The following is a 22,619-nucleotide window of genomic DNA, read 5'->3' on the forward strand; positions in this document are numbered from 1 at the left end:
TCGCCGCCTGCGAGGAGCTGATGGCGGAGATGGCCGCCCTGCAGGCCGCCCTGCGGCCCTGCCCCAGCCCCGGGGAGACGGCCCCGGCCCCCGCTCCGCGCTGTTCCCCGGCTGGGCGGGGGCCGGGCGCGGCCCAGGGCAGCCCAGAACCCGGCGGCGGGGCCCAGCGCTGAGCCGGGGGACCGGGGTGGTGCTGGGCCGCGGGCTCCGAGGCGGCCTCACGCGTGTGTGCCGGGGACGAACCACCAGGGCCCAAGCCCTCGGCCGCGGCCCCAGGCTGTGCCTTCTCTTGTTGCACTGATGCATGATCTTACTAAATTTACACTTTAAAATAAAGCAGGTTGGTCTGAGTGTCTCTCACCCCGTCTGCCCGCCGCTTGCCTTCCATCTCACACACTGCCTCTTCCCTTCCCTGTTTAAAGCAACAGGATTAGTCGGTGACCGACTTGATGTTAGAAGGGCTGGAGAAGCACAAAAGCTGTGCCCTACTTTGCGAGTAGCAGCTCAGTCCCTGATGAGAACTATGATTCCAAACTCAGACGCATAATCCGTGGGGCAGCAACAAGCTACAGCTGGGGGGTGGGAGATGCCCTCCAGCTGCTGGCATGGGGTTTTTTTTGCCACATGGAAATGCTTTGCATCACAGAAATCTCGATTTATTGAGCAGGGAGGTTCAGTCCATTTTCCTTATTGCCACTAGCTTTCCCCAAAGTTCCCATTCTCTTCCCTGGGAGGTACCCCATACCTGCAACTTCCAAAGCAGGGATGCTACAACTACCATCTTTACCAACAGGAAATTTTGTCTTTCTCACCTCTGCTGCATCGAGCACAGCTGGTGTTTGCATTAAAGGGACTGCAGAGCATTTCACATACAAAGAAAAATTCGTAAATTCATCATTTCCACTCTACCTCTTAGCCACACCGCAGAGAGTTCGAGGATAGGAAGTTTACAAAGGTCATTGCTGGTAGGGCAGGGAATGGGGTTACCTTCATGCACCTAAGATCAGGGGAAGGATGCTCACACTCATCTCTCGGATGTATTTATAAATACTCTTAGGAAAGACTATTTTAACACAACGTTTAAATAAGCATTTAATTAGGATTTCATTAGTATTAATATTGCTTTCAATTCCAAAAAAGTTAATTTCCACTTCTTTGCAGATATTTCAAAGTACAATATTAACTTCATACAAAATGAGCAATTAAGCAAACACCATTATTTCACATTTTACATTCTTCAAAAAATACAAATTCATATTTACTCTTTTTTTTGGGTTTTGGAGATGCTCTTCCTTTGGAAGTACTGTACCTGTAACTAACATCTTCACATTGCTCAATGTAAGCACATTTGTTCCCATGTTTCATAGTTAAATAAATTCCTTTAATACCATACACACATTCTTGAAAAAACTGGGGTTCTTTTATTTTGTCATCTCCAAGACCACTGCCCAGCTCCCCATATGCATCAAACGGAACACAAGCAGTAAGCGGACAACCTGCGGTTCTCCTGGACTTCCCGGTTTGACAATTCTGCAGACGTCAATGCTGAAGACTACTTCGGTAACTAACCAGGCTCGAGGTTTGCGCATCCCTGCCCACCACGCTGATGCTGGTCTGTGAAATAGAACTGCAACTACAACTCTCTCTCCAAAACAAGGGTCAGACAGATAGCTCCGGTTCAATAAGCAAGTGGAAGGACACAAAGCTACACAGCAAGAAATACCAGCTACTGTAACTACGGTACTGCAAAAACATACCCTTGATTTTGCTGAAAAAGATCATATGAAAAAAATTTCTTTTAAGAAAAAGTAGAAACTGCATTTATTTGAGAAAGTGTACACTGCATAATGAACCAAATTTTGGCCAGCTTGCACACCACCAAAAGCATGGTGTGGGATTTTTAAACTAGTTCCAAGAACACACACACTTAGACTATGTACACGACTACATAAATATCCAGTTTAATTTGCATTTCTCAGTGCAGACACAGAATCCAACTTCTAGAACATATGATATATATCAAGACGAGACGCAAAAAAGTTAAAAGTTCAGCCCTGTCCATGAGTATCGACTACCGGTAACATTTATAAAAACTTGACATTGTTTCCAAAATATGTTACGGAAAAAATAGTGTACAATTAAAAACTATGCAATCAGAAATTTGTAGGGTATATTAAAAGACATGCCTTTTTTTTTTTGCCTTACAGTCCAAATTGACTCTAATAGTTCTGCCCAGCTAGTTCCGACAACTAATGCCAAGGACTCTTCACCCACAGATCTCAAAGCATTTTACAAAGACAAGTTCCATTGTCCTCATTTCACAGGGAGGAAACCAAGGCAGGGAAAGGTTAAGTGACTTGCCCAAGGTCTCACAGCCAGCCAGCAGCAGAACAAAGAAGGTAACACCAAGATCCCTTCTGCTCTGCATGGCAGAACTGGCTGCCTCTCCCTTCGGTCGCTAGCTGTGCTCCCCCCAGTCAGGAACAGCTTTTTTCCTCCAATCAACTCCAAGGTCAATTACACCTTAACTAATCTCCCCCAGCAGTTCCACAACCGACAGGCCAGTTGTTAATTCGATCTCCGAGCCTTGTTTGTAATTGGTGCAGGAAGAATAGTGTAAACAGTTTAACAACGTTGCTGCAGTTGCAAAAACAATATCTTGGATGACTGCAGAAGCGCCATCCTCCATGAAAGTAAGGCAGATAACATGACATCAAAAACTATCTCGAAGACAAATTTTAAAGGTGCAACATGCCTGTTTCAGAACAGCTTGTCACTTCTGTTCCTACTTGGGTGGCAGAACAGAGCGGAGGCCAAGGGAAAAAGAACATACAGCGAGGAACACAGCCGTGTCCAACAGAAGTGACAAGCAGCCCACCAGAAAGCATGAGAGAAAAGGCCTGCTAAAGCACAGTGCTCTCAGTGGAATATTTGCATAGATTGGACATTTGCTAATGATGCATAATTTCTCTTGGATACAGACAGGGAAGGGCAGTATGTCACTGAGCTAGTTACTATATATATTCAGTTAGACAGACACAGACAGACCGACCACATGGGACAATGATCTTTAGCTACAAGTATTGCACCAAGTTAAGTGCTCTTCTTTGCACACCCCTGTTAACTTTTACTCAGAGCAAAAATAAACTTTGTGAAAGTATATACAAAAGAAATTGCAGCAATTGGGTTAAAGATAAAATAACCTAAAGTGCATTTTAGATACCGGTATGAGGTTCTGTGAACTAGTCTTTCTGGACACAGTCAGCATTACAGAAGTGCCCAATTCGTACTTTGTTCTATATAATTCAGTACCAGCATTTAAACAGTGCTGATTTTCCATCCCTCTACCATCTACAAGCATGAAAAGCAACTTCCACAGCCTTCAACTGCATGCCAAGCATCTGCTTGCTTGGGTCACTGCCTGGCGACTAGAGCTACTAATGTTGGTAATTTGACCCACTCCACACATTTAAGCTTCTGCACCTGTCTAGAAACTGTACGTAACCAAGCGAATCCCCACAAGCCACAAACATCAAAACCTTAAACACAGAATGACCCGGAGCAGCGCAGTTTTGCTCTCTGACTGATAATTAAAGGGGCTTGTGAGACGCAGATTTTGCAGAGGGAGGGCACGCTGTTCTCAGAGGCTCCAACATATTAACAGAACATGCCCCTTTCTGGGAATCCAATGTCTTATCAGATCTACAACAGTAAAAATGCTCCCCTTTATTAAAAATGTTATTGTGAATATGCTAAATGCTGGGGCAACAAGAGGAGAAGGACAGAAAACTCTCTGGCATCATGGAATCTAAGGGCTTTGCTGCAGCTGCCCTCTCTTGCCAGCTGCTGGCGGATCTCCTCCCATCCAAGCGTGTTAATGACCATCCCATTTGATCACACAGCACTGGGGATGGTACAAATGTCTGCTGTGAAATGTATCAGATACATGCAACATGGAACACTCTGGAAAGCAGACCGATGACACAACAAAAGCACACATCTGTACAATGCAACCAGGTGGGATGCACAGTCCATAGCGCAGCAGCCTGTGCGTTCACAGAATCACACTGCTCTTGCCTCATTACAAGCTCTTATTAGCTTCACCTGAATTGCAGCCACCCTGATGTACATACAAGAGAGTAATGGCAAACCCAATGTACCTAGAAGTCAGCATAAACTCAAAACGCATTGCTTTTCCTAGAACACATCAACAGAGAACAGTAGCTGTGAAGAGAAAACGGAGAGGTCACCCTCTGACACCCACTCAGAAAGGATGCGTGCAGCACCTCACTGCTGCCAATCACCACATTTCCAAATTAGCTGCAGATTTCAAAGCCTTTGGTAGATTCTTTACTCATTTCTGTCAGAGTTTCTGAAGATGCTATCTGGTCCAAACAGAAGCGTGGTTTAGGTGGACTAAGTCATGAGTAGCAAAAGTAGCATAGAAAAGCGCCTCCCTGAAAGAACGGAAAGGCTCAGAAGAGGTTGCAAAATCCCCCAGCTGTCACATTTCAGGCCACGTCTGGTACCCTTCTCCCCATCAGAGAAAACCCCACAGTTCCAGGGGAACACACACGCTCCTGCACTGGCAGAGTCTCTCACATGCACACACACATACATCCACTCGCCTTCAAACACCACTGTTGCACCACGCCAAAGGAAAGGCACGAGGCCCCTTGCAGTAGCCTGTGCCCCCACGGGACCCCCGCGCAGCTCCTCTGCTCACGCTCCTCCGAAGCGGAGCTCTACGCAAGAGCTGGCAGGAGACTCATCCCTGTGAGCGCAATCTCGGCCACGAAGGCCTGAGACTTTGTTTTGTGTTCAAAGCAGTTCTTGCTGCTGTGCAACCAAACTGCATCACAAAATGAAGCTGTAGGAGAAAAGCAAAGGGGGCCACCATCTCACGGCCCTCTGGAGATCACCACTACAAGAACAAAACACAAAACGCTTTGTTAATTGGCATTTTGTGGATGCAAACCTTATTGCTGCAGGACCCACATTCCCCACTGCAACAGCACTGCACAGCACAACATGCGCCAACACACACACAGAGGAAACAATTAGCATGTTTCCAGTTCAGCTGGTGCCCCCAAGCTCATCACCGCAATTACCAAACAAGAGCATTCTGCCCTAGCAGAGCAACATGCCACTCCCCAGGCACAAAGCATTCTTCACACAGCCTCTCTTCCCTCTCATTCACCCTAACGGGACCCAGTTCTACCCTTCTGTGCTTAACTGGAAGCAAGTTACCAGAGAGGTGAAAAGCCAGCTCCCTGCAACCCGTTTCCATCTGTGCCGTGGCAGCGCGTTCACGAGAGAATAGCACGTGAGATGGCTTCAGCCACTGTCTCAGCTAAGACTGTGACACAGCGTTGGTAAGGCTACACAGAGCATGTCACAAGAGGGTTAAAAAACCTGCTAGTCATCCAGCATCCTGGGAAGGTCTGGCTGCACTCATCATTCTCCCCCCAGCAGGTACAGAGAGCAGCTTTGATCAAATACAGAACGTGAACAATCTCTATCCACTACACGTTTGCATTCCTAAATTTAGTGCGCAGACACACTCCACATTAATTGGCTTATAGTCATTATCTTTGTATCTCACTAATGACAACACTGTAAACTGAATAAAGACTATTTAATATTCTCTCCTTTAACACAAAAAGACTAACAGCCAAAGCCAGAAAGATGGATAAAACACTATAAAATTACATCTTTTAAAATAATGCAGCATAAATAAACCATTTAGAATGAGACTGCATTTATTGCAACATTACAGGCTTTTTGGTGGAAGGGGGGTTTGTGTTTTATTTACCCTGAGTAGGTTAGAATATAGACTTTCAGTTTGATATGAAAAACTACTATGTTGTGTAACATCTTTTAGTCAAGAAATAGCCCCGTGCACAAAAAGCTGGCATTGCAGTAGGTTGGAGGCAGATTCAGGCAGACATTATATAGCTTAACAGAAAAAAAAATAAGCATTTATGGACAGCTGAAGGACAGACTTGCCGAATCCAAACTGAATTTACGTTGAATCATTCCGAAAATTTTCCTAGAGTTGCTCTTGACAAAAGATGAGAGTAACCAGCAAAGGCACCATGCTCCTGATTAAACAGTCGCGGGGGTTAAGAGGATGACTTGTTTCCAAACAGAGCCAAATAAATCAAAAGAGCAGCAGGCACCAATCTGACTACATCTGGGACTCACTGCATCCTTCAAAGAGAGGCAAAGAAAACAAGACTCTTTGAGCCTGAGTAAGCAGGGGCTCCGATTGTGTTTCCATGTTGTGAAACAGTGTCTGCCACCACACTTCTAAGTCCTAATGAAATTAAATGAACAGATCTATTGGGAGCACAAGGTACTTGTGCTCTACTGAAATAAACTCCCCAAAAGTTTCTGTAGGCTTTAGTAACAGCATTAGTACAAAGCAAACCCAGGCATCAGCTCCCAACTCAGTGATGTGACAATTGCATTCCAATAAAATTGCAGATAAATCATCTTCTACAACAATGCCATTTTCTACTACAGCAAAGCCCTTTCCTGGGCTCCCCTTATAGTGCATGGTTAGCATCAGACATAAGAGACAGAAGAAAATTATAGACCCAAGGAGTTGTAACAAAGACCCACTTGCTGCCAGTACCTTAATCCCAAACATAAGTGATGTGCAATTGGAGACAAACTACCCCCCTTTTTTCTTTTTAAAATCTTTCTGCAAACGAGTAACCTTAACTTCTGTGTTCACATATGACAAGCAAAAGTGACAGACAGTGCAGCCAAAACAGTTCATATATAACTTACTCTTTTTTTCTTTTTTTTTTACCTTTTCTTTTTTTAGATAGATTCTCAAAGATGGATGTACCTGGGACGTGACTAAGATGACATCTGTGAAGCAGAAATAAGCCACAAAACTTCCAAAGAGGAAGGAGAAAGAATCAATCCTTCAGTTTCTGCTTCTAAGGAGAAGGGGTTTACCCTCCAGGTGCAAAGGAAAATCTGGAACATCTTCACTTAGAGAAGCTGCTATTCAAACCAATTTCTTCTTCCCCCTGCAGTAGTGCTTCGATTGGAATTATATTAGATGGGCTTTCAGGGCTCTGGAGGGACAGGAAGTCCGATACATCCATGGCACTTAACGTTTCAGTCTGAGAGTCTGAAGGGTTAACTATCTGACTGCTCTGCCCGCATAAAGAAGAGGAAGAGGAAGGAAAGGTCTGAGGCTGCAGCTGGGGAGCTGGCTGCTCCAAAGCTTTTGAATCAGGTGAGGAACATTCCTTCTTAATGGTGGCTTTGTCCTTGGCAGAGTCTCGGCAGGCACACTGACACTGGCAGGCCTCCTCCTGCTTTATAATAATGACAGGAACACTGAGACCAATCTGCTGAACAGGGTTTCCTGAAGGTGAAACAAAGACAAAACACAACAGAACTACATAATTTCACAGCAGGGAAAGACAGATCATCTTTGTTAAATTAGATTGTAAGCACCTTGCAGCAGAGATTATGTCTGTCTTTGTTCAAGCACAATGAATACCCTGCAGCAGATGATCAATAAAGAAAAAAAGTGTCAGGTACTCTCTGCTGATGAGCAACTTGTTCAGGCTGAACCCAGGCATTAGAAATCTGATCTAAATTTTCACTCTCCTCCCCCTTCTCTAACAAACACTGTGACTTTTACAGCATAAAATCCAATAGAAGGGCATTCAAATGCCCCAGTCCCTACACACTAATTTTTGAAGACAATGATACAACATTACACCAGCTATTCTACCCCTCGGCACCAACACAGGTATTTTCCCTGTTCATTTTCTCTAGTCCACTTCCCTCTCCCATCTTGCTTCTCACACTTCTCCTCACTCTCCCCATGCTGCTCCACTTGCCTGGCTTCTTTTCTTTTTTAAAATTTAAGTTTTAAACTCACCTCATCTCTCTTGACTCCAATTCATCTTTGCAATATAACAGCACTGTAGGAAGCATGTTATGGGACACAACTTCTACAGTTCTGTGTCATTTTGATGAATCTCACAAATAATGCTTACCAAAATCAATTGTTAAAGAACTGATTAAGTTTACTAGTTCACTACCTGTTCCATGTCTTCATTTAAAAGAACAAAAACCAAATAATATCCTTTCATTTCTGTCTTTTATTTTTCTACATCATTAAGATACCATTATTATGAATACTGGACCTAATTTGTCAACCTGATTACCTTACAAGTTGTTAGAGAAACTACTACAGGACAGACCTCAACACAAACACCTATGAGTCTACAGCAGACTGCACTTAAAACCTCAGGAAGGTTAAAAAGAAAAAAAAAAGAAAAGAAATTTCTTCAACATTTCTGCAAGCAATAAAAGAATTCACCACAAAAGCTGGTGAAGCGAACAGTACTACGAACAGAGAAAGAGAGAAAAGCAAGTTCAGTGTCAAGCTTACCTGTGTTGCCAGCTACTGGTAACGCAGTGGTAAAAAAAACTTTTTCTACTACTTTTGGAACTTGTGGCTTTAAAGAAAAAAAAAAAAAAAGAAAAAAGTGTGAGTTGATTACAATCATATTTCTATTGTTCAAATACTAAACAGCTGCAAAAGACACAATTGTACATATATTCCAAAGGGGCCACACAGGAAAACAATTAGATTATGACATTTAAGTTTGGTTCTGGGCTATGTTCTGGCTATTCCAAAACTCAGTACTATGTCAATATTTGTAAAGATGGGGAGTAATCACCCTCCGCACTAATATATGTGCTTATTAACACAGCTTGTGGGGTTTTGACAACTGAATGACTGAACTCTGAAAAAACTGCTCTGCTTGCTCACGCTGTGTGTACCTGCAGCCATTCACTCCACCATTTCCAACTGAGAAAGCCTAAAGGTGGCAGTATTCTTAAAGATAAAACACAAAGTCTCAGCTATCCAGATTTACTGGAGAACCAGAAATACTGTTTTGCCAGAAAACTTTTCATTATCTTTATCAGGCTAAATTAAAAAGAGAGAGATTACAAAATGCCTACACAAACTTTCCACAGTCTTTTGTGCCTCTACTTGTCAAAATAATAGATTAAAACCCACATTTATTCTCGGGCCATGTGGTGCACTGTCCTGGATAAACCAAGCTGACACCACCTACTGAGAGAAGCCTGTCGCTGGGGAATAGAAGAAAGCAAGTTCTCTCTGCACCCTGCATTTCTCTGTTTTCTGTTTATCTCTCTAGCTATTTTAGAGACTGCATCAGTGACACATTTATACATATCAATGTGATAAGCATTATACAATACTGCATCCTGGTTTGTATCTAACAATTACAGGTTTGACCACCTTCCTTTTAAAAACAAGGAGTCCTGGAGGAAGAAAGATGGTCCAAGCCATGCCAAAGCCACGCTGGATACACTAACCATTTGTTCTTGGCTTTGTGGAGAACCAGTGGCACCATTTAAGATCCATTGTAAGTTTTGCTCTCCCATGACAATGCTGGACTGCAGAATAGCAGTGCTCTGAGAAGGAGTAATTGTTATAGTTGGGTTACTGGTCAGAACAGAGTTCGCACCAACAGGCACAGTCTGAACTACAGCTGGCAGGGGCTCAGTGGCACTTGATGCTGTTGGGGCAGATGCCCCAGCAACCACTGGAAGTCCCTGCACAATGGGCTGCGGTGGCGTCTGAGTGTGCTGCAGGAAGTCTTGGTGACTGGCTGCAAACTGTGTGCTGTGAGGAACAGGCACTTCTGGGGATTGTAAAACAGTTGCAGGATTTCCAAATGCAGCTTGCTGTGAGCTGGCTCCTATGGAGGAGGGAGCAGCAGGTGCTGCTGAGGCTTGCAGCGCTGAATGCGAAGGCTCAGAGATGCCAAGCTGCAGTACAAGTGGAAGAGACAACGATGCCGAGTCTCCTGCAGAAGGTGGAGCAGCAGCGACCGAGTCTGCATCGCCATTAAAACCTTCAATCAAGGCAGCTGCCAAAAGAAACAAAGAAAAATATAAATACCTCAGATCTCATAAGATCTGAATAAACAACTTTTTCAAACTTAGCTAGCTGATGGATTTTTGCTGAGCACCACCACTTTTACGTCTTCAGCCTAGTTCTCAAAAACATTTAACACTAGATAGTGAAATCTATTTAACGCTAGACAGTGAAATCTAAAGGTACATCCAAGTTCAAGAAGCTGGTATCACTGAATGCTACACACAAGCTGATCAGCCTCGTTAGCTCCCTCTAAGAAGCCTTTTTATGAGCTGGTTCATGCAGCTACATCAATAGAGGAAGCTTGAAAATCCTTGTGTGGAGAGTCGGAGAGCATCAATGTCAGCATGTACAACAATACTTGGTCAGTTCCCTTGTTGCTGTCCGAGTGTCATGCCATCGGCAAACACAGCGCATTTCCAACACAGAAGAACTTCAGCACTGAGGTTCTGTTCGCTGCTTAAGAGTTATGTGGGGCAGTAATCTTCAGTCTGAAATGCTGACTTAAGTACGTGCCAACAGAGGGGGAGAACTGTCAAAAAGCGCCCTCTCAAAATAATGCAGATACAATCCGTACCTGTCTGCTGAGAGTCGTCTTGATTTGCAGTATGATCTGGGCTCTGAAACATAGACTCAAAGATGCTTGCTGGTGAGATTGTGCTAAGATCTTGTCCATGTGTCTGGTGAATAGAAAGTAAAGAGGAAAAGACATCAGATGATGTTCTATCTCAGGTCTCCTTTATACTTTGCACAAATCCCAGTCAAGGAGCGTATGAATGTCAGAAATACCTCTCCAATTAACCAGCCACCTTCGGGAAAGGCAACATATTTCACTTACCTAGTGTAAAATGACACTTAGGTTTTATTACTCATAATCAAATTTGCTAACATAATGAGCGAAACCTTACAGAAATAAGTCCTTCAAAAGCAAAATACATTCTTCTGCATCCACACTTTGTTTAACCCTTTTTAATACTCTGTTAGAAACAGAAACAGACGTTAATTTGTCCTTGGCTGTTTGTGAAACCTTTTCAGGAGCAGAAACAAAATAGTTCTACTTAGATTGTATCATGGACTGTGCACTGTTAGTCACCCACACTGCTCTAGGAACTGAATGCATTGAAAAGCTGCATACTGCTTCCACATTGAAGCACAAAAGAGTGACATCCTCATCAGTACACAATTTTCATCTATGTAAAATTTAAGCTCAGTCAACAGTTATCAATAGGCAAGAACATTATTATGGTAAAACCACATGCAGAGCCTTTAAAAACAGGTTGAATTAAGCACTGCAAATTTTGGAAAATGCCCCGCTTTCACTCAAGTTATTCTGCTTTTAGGCAGAAATATTTATTTTTTGTTCCAACACTCCAAAAAGGACAGCAATAATACATCAGATTTACAGGCTCAATAGGGTATGTAAGAAACGTGCATCTTTTTTGTCAAGAAAGAGCCTCCTGCAAACTGCCACAAGACAAAAAAAAAGCAGTATTCAGTACATCTAAAACAATTCTATCCAAAGTCACTCTTTCTGTGAAGAAGTACATCTCTCCCACTAGTGAAATGAAAGCCTCAAGCAGAGCGTGCTGGAGGCCTGAACAAGCGAAGCAGAACCCACAGTCATACATATCTGATCTGCCACGTTCTCGTTGACAGGACAAGCACGTTGCCAGAAAAAAGCAAAACTCAAGTTCAGGTGAGGGAATTCCAGGGCAGTAACTCACCGGATTAGAGTTCTCCCGCAATTCTGAATCTGTTGATATGAGGCTTAAGTCACTCAGACAAAGTGAGTGGCTTGTATCCTGTAAAGGAGAAAAACAAATTATGTTACATATTAAAAAAATAGCGTCAGAAATGTTTTACTTTTTAAGAGTCCATACAATTCTGCCTTCACAGAAACTTTTTTACCTATATGTGAGCCATGTCTCAGTTCTAAAATCAAAAGGAACATTATTATAGCAAAAGATACTTAGCACCTATCAAGGATTCTTAACATCTCTTTCACCTTACTTCCAAAAAAAATCAAATGACCTAGAATTTTAAATTAGCATAGGAATGAATTAGCCTATAGAAAATAAAATTAAACCTTAACAGTCAGCATTTATTTTACGTCACACGCTTATTACACAGTATTGATTAAAACATAAGAATCTATAAGGAAAGCATGATCATATAGATATAATTGCCTATAAACCTGGGTACATGGCATACTCATCAAAGCAGCAGTAGCCCAAACGTTAATTTTAAATGTGATTAAAATGAATAGACAAATTTAGATGAGCTTTTCTAAATAACATTTGGTAATCAAATACCACACTAGAAGTTTCAGAAATACTGGTCCCACTGTTTATTATCAGCACACTGTAAACACAGCATATGAGAACAAACCCTACACCGCCACCTTGAATGCCAGAAATTCCAGAATTTAAACTGAATTCTCAGTTCAAAAGAGAGGCACCCATGGGTTTCTTCTCGGGAGACGAGGCACCAAGTAGTTAAAATTCCCTTTGAAAATCCCAGTCTTATAGGATACATCTTTAAAGACACAGACAAGTAACTTATTCCCAAAAATACGGTTTTATCACCATCAAACATGGCAGCCTTAGGAAGAAGTGCCACTAACCTCAGACACATTGTTATTGGGAAGTGCATTATAGGAATGTCCTTTCTCATGACCTTTCATGTGACTCTTGAGACTATACTGTGTACTAAAAGTCTTCTCACAGCCGTTACTGGGACAGAAGAAGGGTTTCTCCCCTATAGGCAGCACAGAACACATATAAACTTACAAACATTGTATCAGACACATACTAAAGCACCTAGGAGAGTAATAATATTTTATACAAACAAGACTGTTTAATGCTACTTCACACATTCAGCATTCTTGGGAGTCCTGCAGATAAAAACTGCCATTTTACCACGTGCACCGATGCAAGAACACAACATTTAATTTTTATGCCTCATTACCAATAGATTTGTGAAACATTCATGAAATTCAAGACCTGTCAAGCATAAATGGAAGTGCACAAATTGAATATTGGGGGTTGCCCTCACCAGGTGCTAGAGTTTGTGACTGGCCTTGTTAAACTTGAGGTTGACATCAGCACACTTCTCCAGCCCCTCTGGATCGCATTCCTTCCCTCAAGCCTATCAACTGCACCACCCAGCTTGGTGTCACCCACTTATTATACGTAAGTATAAATACATATTAAGATTCAGAGAGTTAGTATAAACTGAATACGCTCAATTAAGAAAAAGAAAACCCTTGGGACTTACCAGTATGTGTCCTAACATGTGTTTTAAGGTGGTGGCTTGCAGCAAAAGCCTTTCCACAGCCGTCATGCTCACACCTGAATAAGGCATCACAGAACAGTTAGCATCAGGCTTCTTTGATGCACTAATTACAACCTTAGATCATGCTTTGCAACAGTCCCAGGACTCTGAAAAGCAGGCCTAATGCTAATCTGTGCTAGTAATCAGCTGTCTCCCAACAGCTGCTCTGCATTCTACAGAGACTACAGCAGGGCTCTGAATGGGACTTTAAAATTCAAGCATTGGGGGCTCCTTCATGGAATAAACATTGCACCACAGCAGAGATGCAGCAATATGTTTTAAAAACATGCTCATTGTGGCACACACATTTGTTAAAAAAAACATAGCTTGACTATTATCTTTGAAGACAGCCATTTCACCCACTTTTACAGGCAGCTGAGGGAGCTCTAGAACAAACATGTTCAAATGCTGGCCACCTTCACTTTTTTCATCACAAGAGCAGCTTTTCATTCAGAACAGTAAAAGCTGCCCTTTGGCACAGGTGGCCCATTACATAAGTCCCACAGAAATAAAAAGTGCCATCCAGCTACTTACCGAAATGGCTTTTCTCCTGTGTGTGTTCGAATGTGCTTCCTCAGATCACTGTGCGTTGTAAAGTATTTACTGCAGCCTTCTGATTCACAGTTAAATGTTTTCCCTGTGTGAAGCCTCTGATGTGCTTTCAACCTAAAAAGCATGCCAAAAAAATCCCTCTCATGACTCGTAGGGCGAGAGAGCCCCTACCCGAGACAAACAAGTCATTCATTCAAATGTGCAGGACAGGATCAAAGGCTTAACACATGCTGAATGGAAGGTAACCAGCTTATGAAAGTAACTGGTATCACTTCCGAAGTCCCCAAGCAAATCTGAGAATTCCTTGTGATTGTGCACCATCTTCAACACTCTTGCAATATAAATAAGCTAAGTATGTCACCACAGGTTCTCTCAAACTACTCTTGGTATAGCATTTCCACATTTTCAGGGGAGGGGGGTTATTTTCGCATCTGTACCTGGAAGAAGTGTAACAGTTGTATCCAGACACAAACAAAAAGTAGATGCAACCAGCAAAACTGCAACAGCCATGTCTACAAGAGAAACAGGCAGAGACCTCCTACCTGTACAGTGTATTGAATGCCTTTTCACAGCCCTGCACATCACATTCAAACGGCTTTTCCTTAGTGTGCACTCGAACGTGGATTTTGAGGCTGTAGGAGGTGAGAAAGGCCTTGCCACAGCCTTCTTGATTGCAGACAAAAGTGTATTCCCCACGATGTGTCTTTTGGTGAGTGCGCAGGTTTCCTGCAGTGCTATAGGTGCGCGGACAGCCCTCAAAGGTGCACTGGTACCTCTTAACCTAAGAGACAAAATGCTGCGTACTTAGTAATTCTTAAGCATTTCTGAAATCCAAACAGGGTAGAACTGCAGTTAAACATCAAAGACAATGGAATAGATTTTGACCCCACAGGCAAACAAACAAAAATTATTGCATTTAATTATCAGGTAACAATATTTCTGCTGTGCTATGTGAGGAAGGAGTGGCACACACTGGAAAGCAGGCTGACCTTATAGAATAATCATCTAACAGGAGAAAAAAGGAAAAACAGTCTGAAACATTTCTAAAAATATGATAAAACAGCTGGGAAGGACACCAAGAGGCTACCAAACCTACCTGCTTTTCATGCATGCAGCACCTGTATTTCACTCAGGTACTTCTAGCAGAGCTACTTATTTGTGGAAGAGGAAGACAAGAGAAAACATACTTTCACAACCAGGCCCTCAAAAGCACTGCCCTGTGTGCTGAATTCCCATTAACACCTTGAATGAGAACTATAGTTTTCACCATCTCCTATGGTCTAACCATCGATCCATTTATTACTTCATTTTACCACAAAAGCACCCTTCCTTGTACTTTGTTGTTCTCTTCTGTGTTTACACTTCAGGCATTGGCTGTAACGAATGAAACAAGGTGTTTTACATCAAAAGGCAAGTATTACAGATTTCTCAGCCAACTATCTACATCACCAGGAAGCAATTCCATATTGAACTAGATTTGGTAGCCTTCCCAGCTTCTGCAACAGGCAGAAAGAGACCATGTAGAAGCTTCCAGTGTGCAAGTCATAACACTTAATTAAATCTCATTCTCTCTCATGAAGTAGAAGGAATAAGTCATCAGAGATGCTTGAATAAATTTATCTTCAACATTAATTATCAGACTGACAGCTTCCATTTGATTGTTGTAGTTGAGAAACCTTAACATCTAAAAGTGATCACAGAGCCCAAGAGAGGACTTGAGGGTTGACAGGCAAGATGCAGAAGAGGATTCCCAAAGATGTTGATTTGGAAAGTTTAGAAAGGCAATGCAAACTCACAACAAAGGAGCAGGAACTTGCAGATTTAGTACTCTTTAACAACTGGTCGGGAAGGTTATACAACAGGACATAAGGCAGCGATCTTCCTCTTTTCCAAGGCTCAAAGCACCTCAGTCACAGTACCTAGCATTACTGCTCAGAAAAGGCTGGAGCCTGTCTTCAAAAAAACCAATACTGAATTGGGGGTTGGTACCAGCAGAACTGGATGAACCTATACATAATGGACGTGCAACACTTACAGGTTTTTTCTTTATATACACCCATCAGAAAAGAGCATTTGATAAGCACAGCTCTCTACCACCATGGCTTGGAAGCTGGGAAAAGAGTAACATGGAATGCCTTGATCGGGTAAGTATAAAATCACTTTATCTGAAGTCATGCTCCTCTCAGAATAATGGAAATTTAGATAGATATGTTAAGTAGGAGCAATACCAAAACCACATTGTTCTTGGTGTGGCTAATTAAGAACCAAGTATTTTTTTAATCCTTCCATAAAATAACTAAATTTGAATAATGCTTTGTGTAACATCTCATTTATGAAAGAGACAATGGGCCCTCAGTAAAACCACTACGAGATCTGTAAATGGATCTCAAACGCATTTGTGTTTGGCCCAAAAACATCTCCCATTCACATACTACAAAGGCACAAGAATAAGGACGGCTGAGGGCATCGGGAGCACGTTATTACTAGTATTATCACGCTAACAGCTGTTGGCACTGTTGGACCATACCAGTGCTATAAGGTACAAAGGAAGGTACATGCCTTCAGGTTCTGTTTCTCAAATAGTCGGCGTAACAGCCCTTAACGCTGTCAATTTGAGCCACGTGCCCTTGGCATTTCCTCTTAAAAGCATGCCTCCTAGATCCTACACCAAGTCCCTGAGAACCGAAGCACTCAAAGGATAATCCATTGCATGCTTTCACTCCTCTCTCTATATATGTTTAAGGCCTTCGTAACTGTAACTACAGAACCGGGGTCTAAGCACCACAGCACACGTCTCAGGGCGTAACCACCAGGTTACTCAGTCCCAGGCTCTACCTGTCCTGATCACCTCTAGAACAAGGGCAGCTCTTCAGCAAGAGCAGGGATTTCGCTTAACTAAACACGTTGTCCTGACAGCTGCCCAGGAAGCACTGCAGTCACACAGCGCCCTGGCACAAACTTATACCAGGTATAATTTGGGTTCTAGATGGCTCTCCATAAGGAGAAACAAAAAAAAAATAGTCTCTCAGTTTCTTCCAACCTGTTTTGTGGGGGACAGGGTTGCCAGTAGGACCCCTTTAAGAAAGCTTTATAAAGTCTGCGTATTCAGGAGCCGAGCAATCTCCTGTGTAGTCACAATCTGCAGTCTCTTGTTGATACCACAACAGGCGAGCATCTACCTTCACCTCCCTTTGATAAAACCTTAGTGTTTGGAGAATATTAGAGCAGGTTAGATATAAAAGAGATCTTTACACAGAGCATAGAAATATCGTAACTATAAAGCCAGAAAGCCATAAGACAACTATAAAGTAAGTAGCAGTAGTTTTCATTTTAGCTAGTACTGAACTCAATTCCTGCCCCTTACATAATAGTTGATGTTAACAGCATATTGCTAAATGGAGATGAGATTTCAAGCTATTTATTATCAACACTTATCACTCAATCCAGGGAGAAACTTTACCCTCAAATAGAGAATTGAACAGTGAATTACACATCCAGGAACCAGTTCTCCATGCTTCTCCTATTTCACATAACAGATGAGAAGCAACACTATCTCACAGAACTGTAACTACCAGGAAAAATATTGAGCTATTGCAAAATACAGAAGGGGAGGAAAGGATAGCAGAAAGAAATTAAGAGGATGGAGGAAAAACAAGTATAAAAAAGTATTTTTTTCTGTCAGTCTTACTAGGATATTACCCATACTAAGGGGCTTATTGAAAACTACAGTTCAGGAGCCTTACTGCCAAAACACAAAAAACCTCCTCTCTCAAAATATCTTGCCCTGTTGAAGGGCCACTTCTTCCAGTCCTCACCACATTCCCATCTAACAAGGGAGACTGGCAATTTGTTTGTGGTTCTATGTTTTCTTTTAACAAAATGGACAGGGAAGAGGACCTACTCTACAATCCACTGTAGCAGCTTTAATTTTTTATTTTTTTAAAAAAGCAGCTAATTAGGAGATTAATTCAATTTCTTTTAATACTACATTCTATTTAAGATACACTGTTTTCTCTATTTCGATAGCCACTAGTTACCTAGGCTGTCCTAAGTACAGGGAATATGATGAATTCCTGTGATAACATGTAAGAACATGCCATGTTCGGACTCGTGACCTGACAGTCTGCTGTGAAATTCACAATACAGAGCAAATTCTTGCTGAATCTTTCTCCTCCTGTGATCCAAGGTTTACTATGAAGCATTTAACTTACTACAGATTTTCTAGTCAAGAAATATATGTGTGCTAAAGCAATGGAAGCAGTACACTACACCAAAAGCAGCTGTCGATGTTTGCATCTGATTCCCCCTTGATTTATTACAAGACAGTAAAAAGAGGAAAGATGAAAAGCATCAAGTGTTTAAATTGAACAAATGATCTAGATGGTATGACCAACAGTAACTGGAAGAGATTCTGGAGGTCTCCACATTTTTATCTAGTCACCTGGCATTATTAGAAGCATTGTACAAAGAAGGAAACAGTAATTTCACTGTAAAGCAACTTGGCTTAAATTTATAGTTCAAACCAAGTAAAAGTTATCAACAAATATCCAAGCATTATGATACAGACTGTACATAATTAAGAAGTTTGGTTGCGTTGAGTCAGCCAAAACACAAGAGCATAGACTGATAACGCACAGACACAAGGTCAGAAAGTACATTTTATTAGATGAAGGGGTACATTATCCTCACCAAGGATTATCAAATTGAATGTTCCCTATTAAGCGTTTTAAGACAGCTGGAAATTAACATTTTACATACACTGCAGTACACTCTCCACAGTACTTCCCATAATCCACAAGTGATTTGACACAAGCATAAACTACCTAAAATCAAGTGAGAAGTCTGTTAAGCTTTCTATGTGTTCACATTTAGTTCTAGAAAAGTGAAACAAAACAACCAAAAGAAAAAAAAGGGAGAATATTAATTATAAATTAAGGATTTGGTTCCTAGCTGCCAGTGCATGTACTTAAAGGAAGACAGCAGGAAACACTTCCAGTTTAATGGCCTCCACTATGACAATGGCCTTGCAGTGCTCCCCCTTCTATCAAAGGCCAAATCTTTCACAAATTATTTTAAGCATACTGCAGACAGAAGCAATACTACCACCACATTCTAAGCAAAATAAAACTTTCTGTAAAGCAGCAAGCATGTAATTATCTTCTCACACTAGCCCATCAAATAAGCGCTGATCATACACATAAAACTATGTAGACACTGACCGCGAAAGACCTGCGGTTACAGCGGCAAGTACTCAAGACTATCACCATATGCAAGCAACAACAAAAAAGAAACATGGCAGCACAGGAAAAGACACAGATGGCGAGGATGCAAAGCATACACAAACAAGTTGCTTTGAAGACAAAGGCTGTAGCTGCATCACATACGCTTTTTGCAAAGGACAGTGTGCTATCTCTCCAAGGAGATGCACCAGAGGGAAGCTAGAAGAGCCTTAATTAAGCATTTACCTTAGAAGCAGGAACTAATCGACCAATAATCAACAAGACTGGTGAAAATGGAGCCTGACACACTGCCAAAGTCTGCTTAAACCACTCAGTTTGCCTTTAACTCATCTTGTGTTTAAGATATTTCCCCTTAAATTGCTAATTTTCCTACATCACCAATAAAGACAAAAATTAATTAATATGAAATACAAGACAATCACATTTACTCTTACAGACAGAAGTATAGTGAGAGAAGTATAATGTAACAAAAGGAAATTAAAGGTAATCAATGAGGTGTAAAACCCTATTTTGCTTCATAAATGTCTAAGACTGACCTGAAAACGTAAGACTTAATAACAGTTATCTTCACTGTTAGAACTGCTGCAGATGCTTTGAAAGCACCAAAGAACTGGACTGCTGCCTTTTAGAGAGGAGCCAAATGTTCAGGGGTTTTAGAGCTTTCCCCTCCCCATCTGCAGACAACTTACCAAGCATTTGAAACAGCAGGACAAAAAGGGCTTTTACAAGATGGAAGCATCACATATGCTTAGGGTTTGTTTCCACTGCACATGAATTATAGTGTAACTCCCCTCCCCCCACCACAGAAAATTAGTTTGAGGTGAAAAATAAATTCAGATAGAGGATTTCATCAGGAAATTCCAGGTCTTACAAGCCTTTTTTAAAAAAGGAGAGGTGACTAAATAAAATCAGTTTAATTGTATGTGCAATCACCAACACATGTTTTAGCTTGTACACCCTGTTTGCAGACACCACGGATTGCAAGCTTATTACCCTACAAAAAGAAACTACTGATATGACTGACATACAAAAATCAGATGTTTTAGCAGCTAAGGATGTAGGGTAGAGCAGTAGCTAAAATGAGTAATAACTGAGCAAAAGGAGTTCCTTAGACATAAATGGGCTTATTGAACAAACCTGAGTCCAGAAGTTTCGTAATTGCAGAGCTGACCTCCTACAGCCCCATTTCCTTGCTGCCGAGAACACAATAATGAAGGTTCCCTGCTAATCTGAATTATTCAGACCACTCAGACCCAGCTTCCTCTCCCAGCAAGGGCTCATTTCTGCAATTCTCTCTTACACTGAGTATTAGTTACACAAGTAGTTGATACTACTACCACTGATACTAGCACAGACACGTGTATATATCCTGCTTTGTTTAACTCAGAAGGGCCAAAAAGGACCACAAAGTTGTCACCATGTCGGTGTATCAGTTAACTTCACATTGCTTTTGCACCTAAAAAACAAGAATCCCAAGTCAGTCTGGACAAGCCCTCACCACTCTGCACCCAGGCAGAATTCATGAAGGAAACAGAATTAAAACTGATTGCCATTTTGAATATGTAAACTGACTCAAGCTTTCAAAACACAACAGATGGTGGTTTAAAGCTTTCCTTATTTTCTTCTCACAGTTCCCCTGTGAATGACACAATAAAACTACAAGTAATTTTAAGTCTGGCATCTTAAGTTTTACTGTACCTAAAACTAGCGCCAACAGTCTGGAATTTAACCTGTAACTTGGATGTGTTTTTCTCAGTGTGGTTAACCACAAAGTAACAGAGCTCATGCTCTTCTTAGTTATCTCTGAATTCAGGAAATAATTGCCCAAACAGAAGAAAAATAAAAAACTACTACAGTTACATACACTACTAATATAAACACACTTTCAGTAGCGCACTCCCCTGTTATCTAGTGTGCTACTGCTTGAAAAAAAGTGCTTCCTAGCTGCTTCACAAGCAAGCAGCCAAATATTTGAGTGAAAACTGATGACACTCACAGCTTTGCCACTGACCCACTAAGCAGCTGTAGAAACAGTCATACCCTACCAGCACAAAGCATTACTATCACTAGAAGTAACAGCAGATTTAACGGAGTGTAATTCGCTGTGTGGTAACCTTTAAGAACAAGAGAAACTTCTGTCTACCTCCCAGCAAACAGCTCTGAAAAACACATTTTCAAGGCATTTAAGGTCACCAGGTGAAAAGCACTCACAATAAGCACAAAATTCAGAATGATATTTAGCTACTTACTTCTTTAAGCTTGGTTTCTGGGCATTCAGACTGCAAAGTGAGCGTTGCTCCTTCAATATTTCTTGGCATAGGAGTTGAACCAGGATTTATCGTTAGATGAATCTGATCTGGAGAAATAATGTGTTGCACATAACCCTGGGACATTCCTTCATGGTCTGCTATTAAATGAAATCCTTCTTCATGACCCTCTGGTAAAAAAGGCAAGTGATCACCACACTGTCCTTCATCCTCATCATCTTCCAAGACATTGTGGTCCTGCTCTATGAGAACAGTTGTCCTGTCATAGACTGTCCCAGACGATGAAGAAACCAGCCCGTTTTTGTCAGCAAACCTCATCATATTGTCATCCTGGGTTAAATCGTCTTCCTCCACTTCATAGTAGATAACGTTGCCTTCAGGACTGTTCTCCCCCATGGCTCACCGCCTCTCAGTGCGATATCGTGAAGTTCGACCGTAACGACTCATCTGCAACAGAAGGACGGGCGGCGGGAGGGGGTGTGGGGGGGGGGTGGTGTCAGGCGGATCTGCCCCCCAGCCCGGCCCCCCACTCCGCTCCGCGGCACAGCGTCGCGCGGGCGCCCCACGACCCAGGCCACGCACCCGGTCGCGGGGCGGGCGGAGACGGCGGCGGAGGCACCGAGCCGTGCGCCGCGGCCCCCGCCCCGCGGGCCGGGGAAGGCGTCCCCTCCCCGAGCGCGACGCTACCCCACCCGGCCCGGCCCGGCCCCCGCTGCCACGCCACCCCGCAGGGAGCCACTGCCAGGGCCGGCACGGGACCGCGCCGCCCCACAGCCCAGACGCCCGGGCGCAGCCCCGCCGCCCTCCAGCCAGCCCCGCCGCGCTCACCGGGCTCCCGGCAGCGGCGGCACCTCCTTCCCCACCCCAGCGGCACCATGATTACCAGCACACTCACTTCCCCTTCCGGCCGCGCACGGCCCGACGGGAGCTCCACGCCTACCGCGGGGCCCCACGGGAAGGGGCGGGGGCGGGGCGGGCTGCGCCTACGCGCTTGGTGGCGCGCGCGCACACACCCACACTCACACCCCCACACCCTCTCCCGCGCCCCGGGCTGCAGCAGGCGGCGGGAGGCCCCGCAGCGGCGGGTACACCGTGCACGCACCGCAGCCGGCCTTCACATAGGCGTAGAGCATTGAAATACAGTTACACGAGAAACCCGGCTGTTTCTTCCCCAGGCGGCAGTGTGCAGGCAGAGCGCGCGGGCTGAGACAGTTCTCGGCACTCCCGCTTCCCCTCGGCGCGGGCCTGCACAGGCCCCGGGGCCCGCAGCAC

The 22,619-nt window shown here is 43.0% G+C and overlaps 1 protein-coding gene across 2 annotated transcripts; it reads right to left on the reverse strand.

Moving 5' to 3' along the window:
* Nucleotides 1–1,074: 1,074 nt before the first annotated feature.
* Nucleotides 1,075–22,260, reverse strand: MTF1 (metal regulatory transcription factor 1). Of its 2 annotated transcripts, none has more exons than XM_056331975.1 (11): nucleotides 22,176–22,260; nucleotides 21,330–21,794; nucleotides 14,383–14,621; nucleotides 13,823–13,954; nucleotides 13,232–13,305; nucleotides 12,579–12,712; nucleotides 11,680–11,757; nucleotides 10,533–10,635; nucleotides 9,391–9,947; nucleotides 8,432–8,498; nucleotides 1,075–7,390 (listed from the first exon to the last, which is right to left on the reverse strand). In XM_056331975.1, the coding sequence occupies exons 2-11, from the start codon at nucleotides 21,741–21,743 to the stop codon at nucleotides 7,005–7,007; spliced, it is 2,184 nt and encodes a 727-aa protein (XP_056187950.1). In that variant the 5' UTR covers nucleotides 21,744–21,794; nucleotides 22,176–22,260; the 3' UTR covers nucleotides 1,075–7,004. The 2 variants fall into 2 exon arrangements, with proteins under 2 accessions (XP_056187950.1, XP_056187949.1); XM_056331974.1 differs by having other exon boundaries at nucleotides 1,075–7,423.
* Between the last annotated feature and the right edge of the window lie 359 nt (nucleotides 22,261–22,619).

Source organism: Falco biarmicus, chromosome 3 (assembly GCF_023638135.1).
Source record: "Falco biarmicus isolate bFalBia1 chromosome 3, bFalBia1.pri, whole genome shotgun sequence".
Lineage (NCBI taxonomy): Eukaryota > Metazoa > Chordata > Aves > Falconiformes > Falconidae > Falco > Falco biarmicus.

Excerpts from the sequence above, each read along its gene's own strand:
- MTF1 (XM_056331974.1), bottom strand. The coding sequence starts at position 21,743 with ATGGGGGAGAACAGTCCTGAAGGCAACGTTATCTACTATGAAGTGGAG. Across the intron at positions 13,955-14,382 it reads GCATTCAATACACTGTACAG|GTTGAAAGCACATCAGAGGC; the intron begins GTAGGAGGTCTC and ends CATGCTTTTTAG. Across the intron at positions 12,713-13,231 it reads ACATGTTAGGACACATACTG|GGGAGAAACCCTTCTTCTGT; the intron begins GTAAGTCCCAAG and ends TGCTGCCTATAG.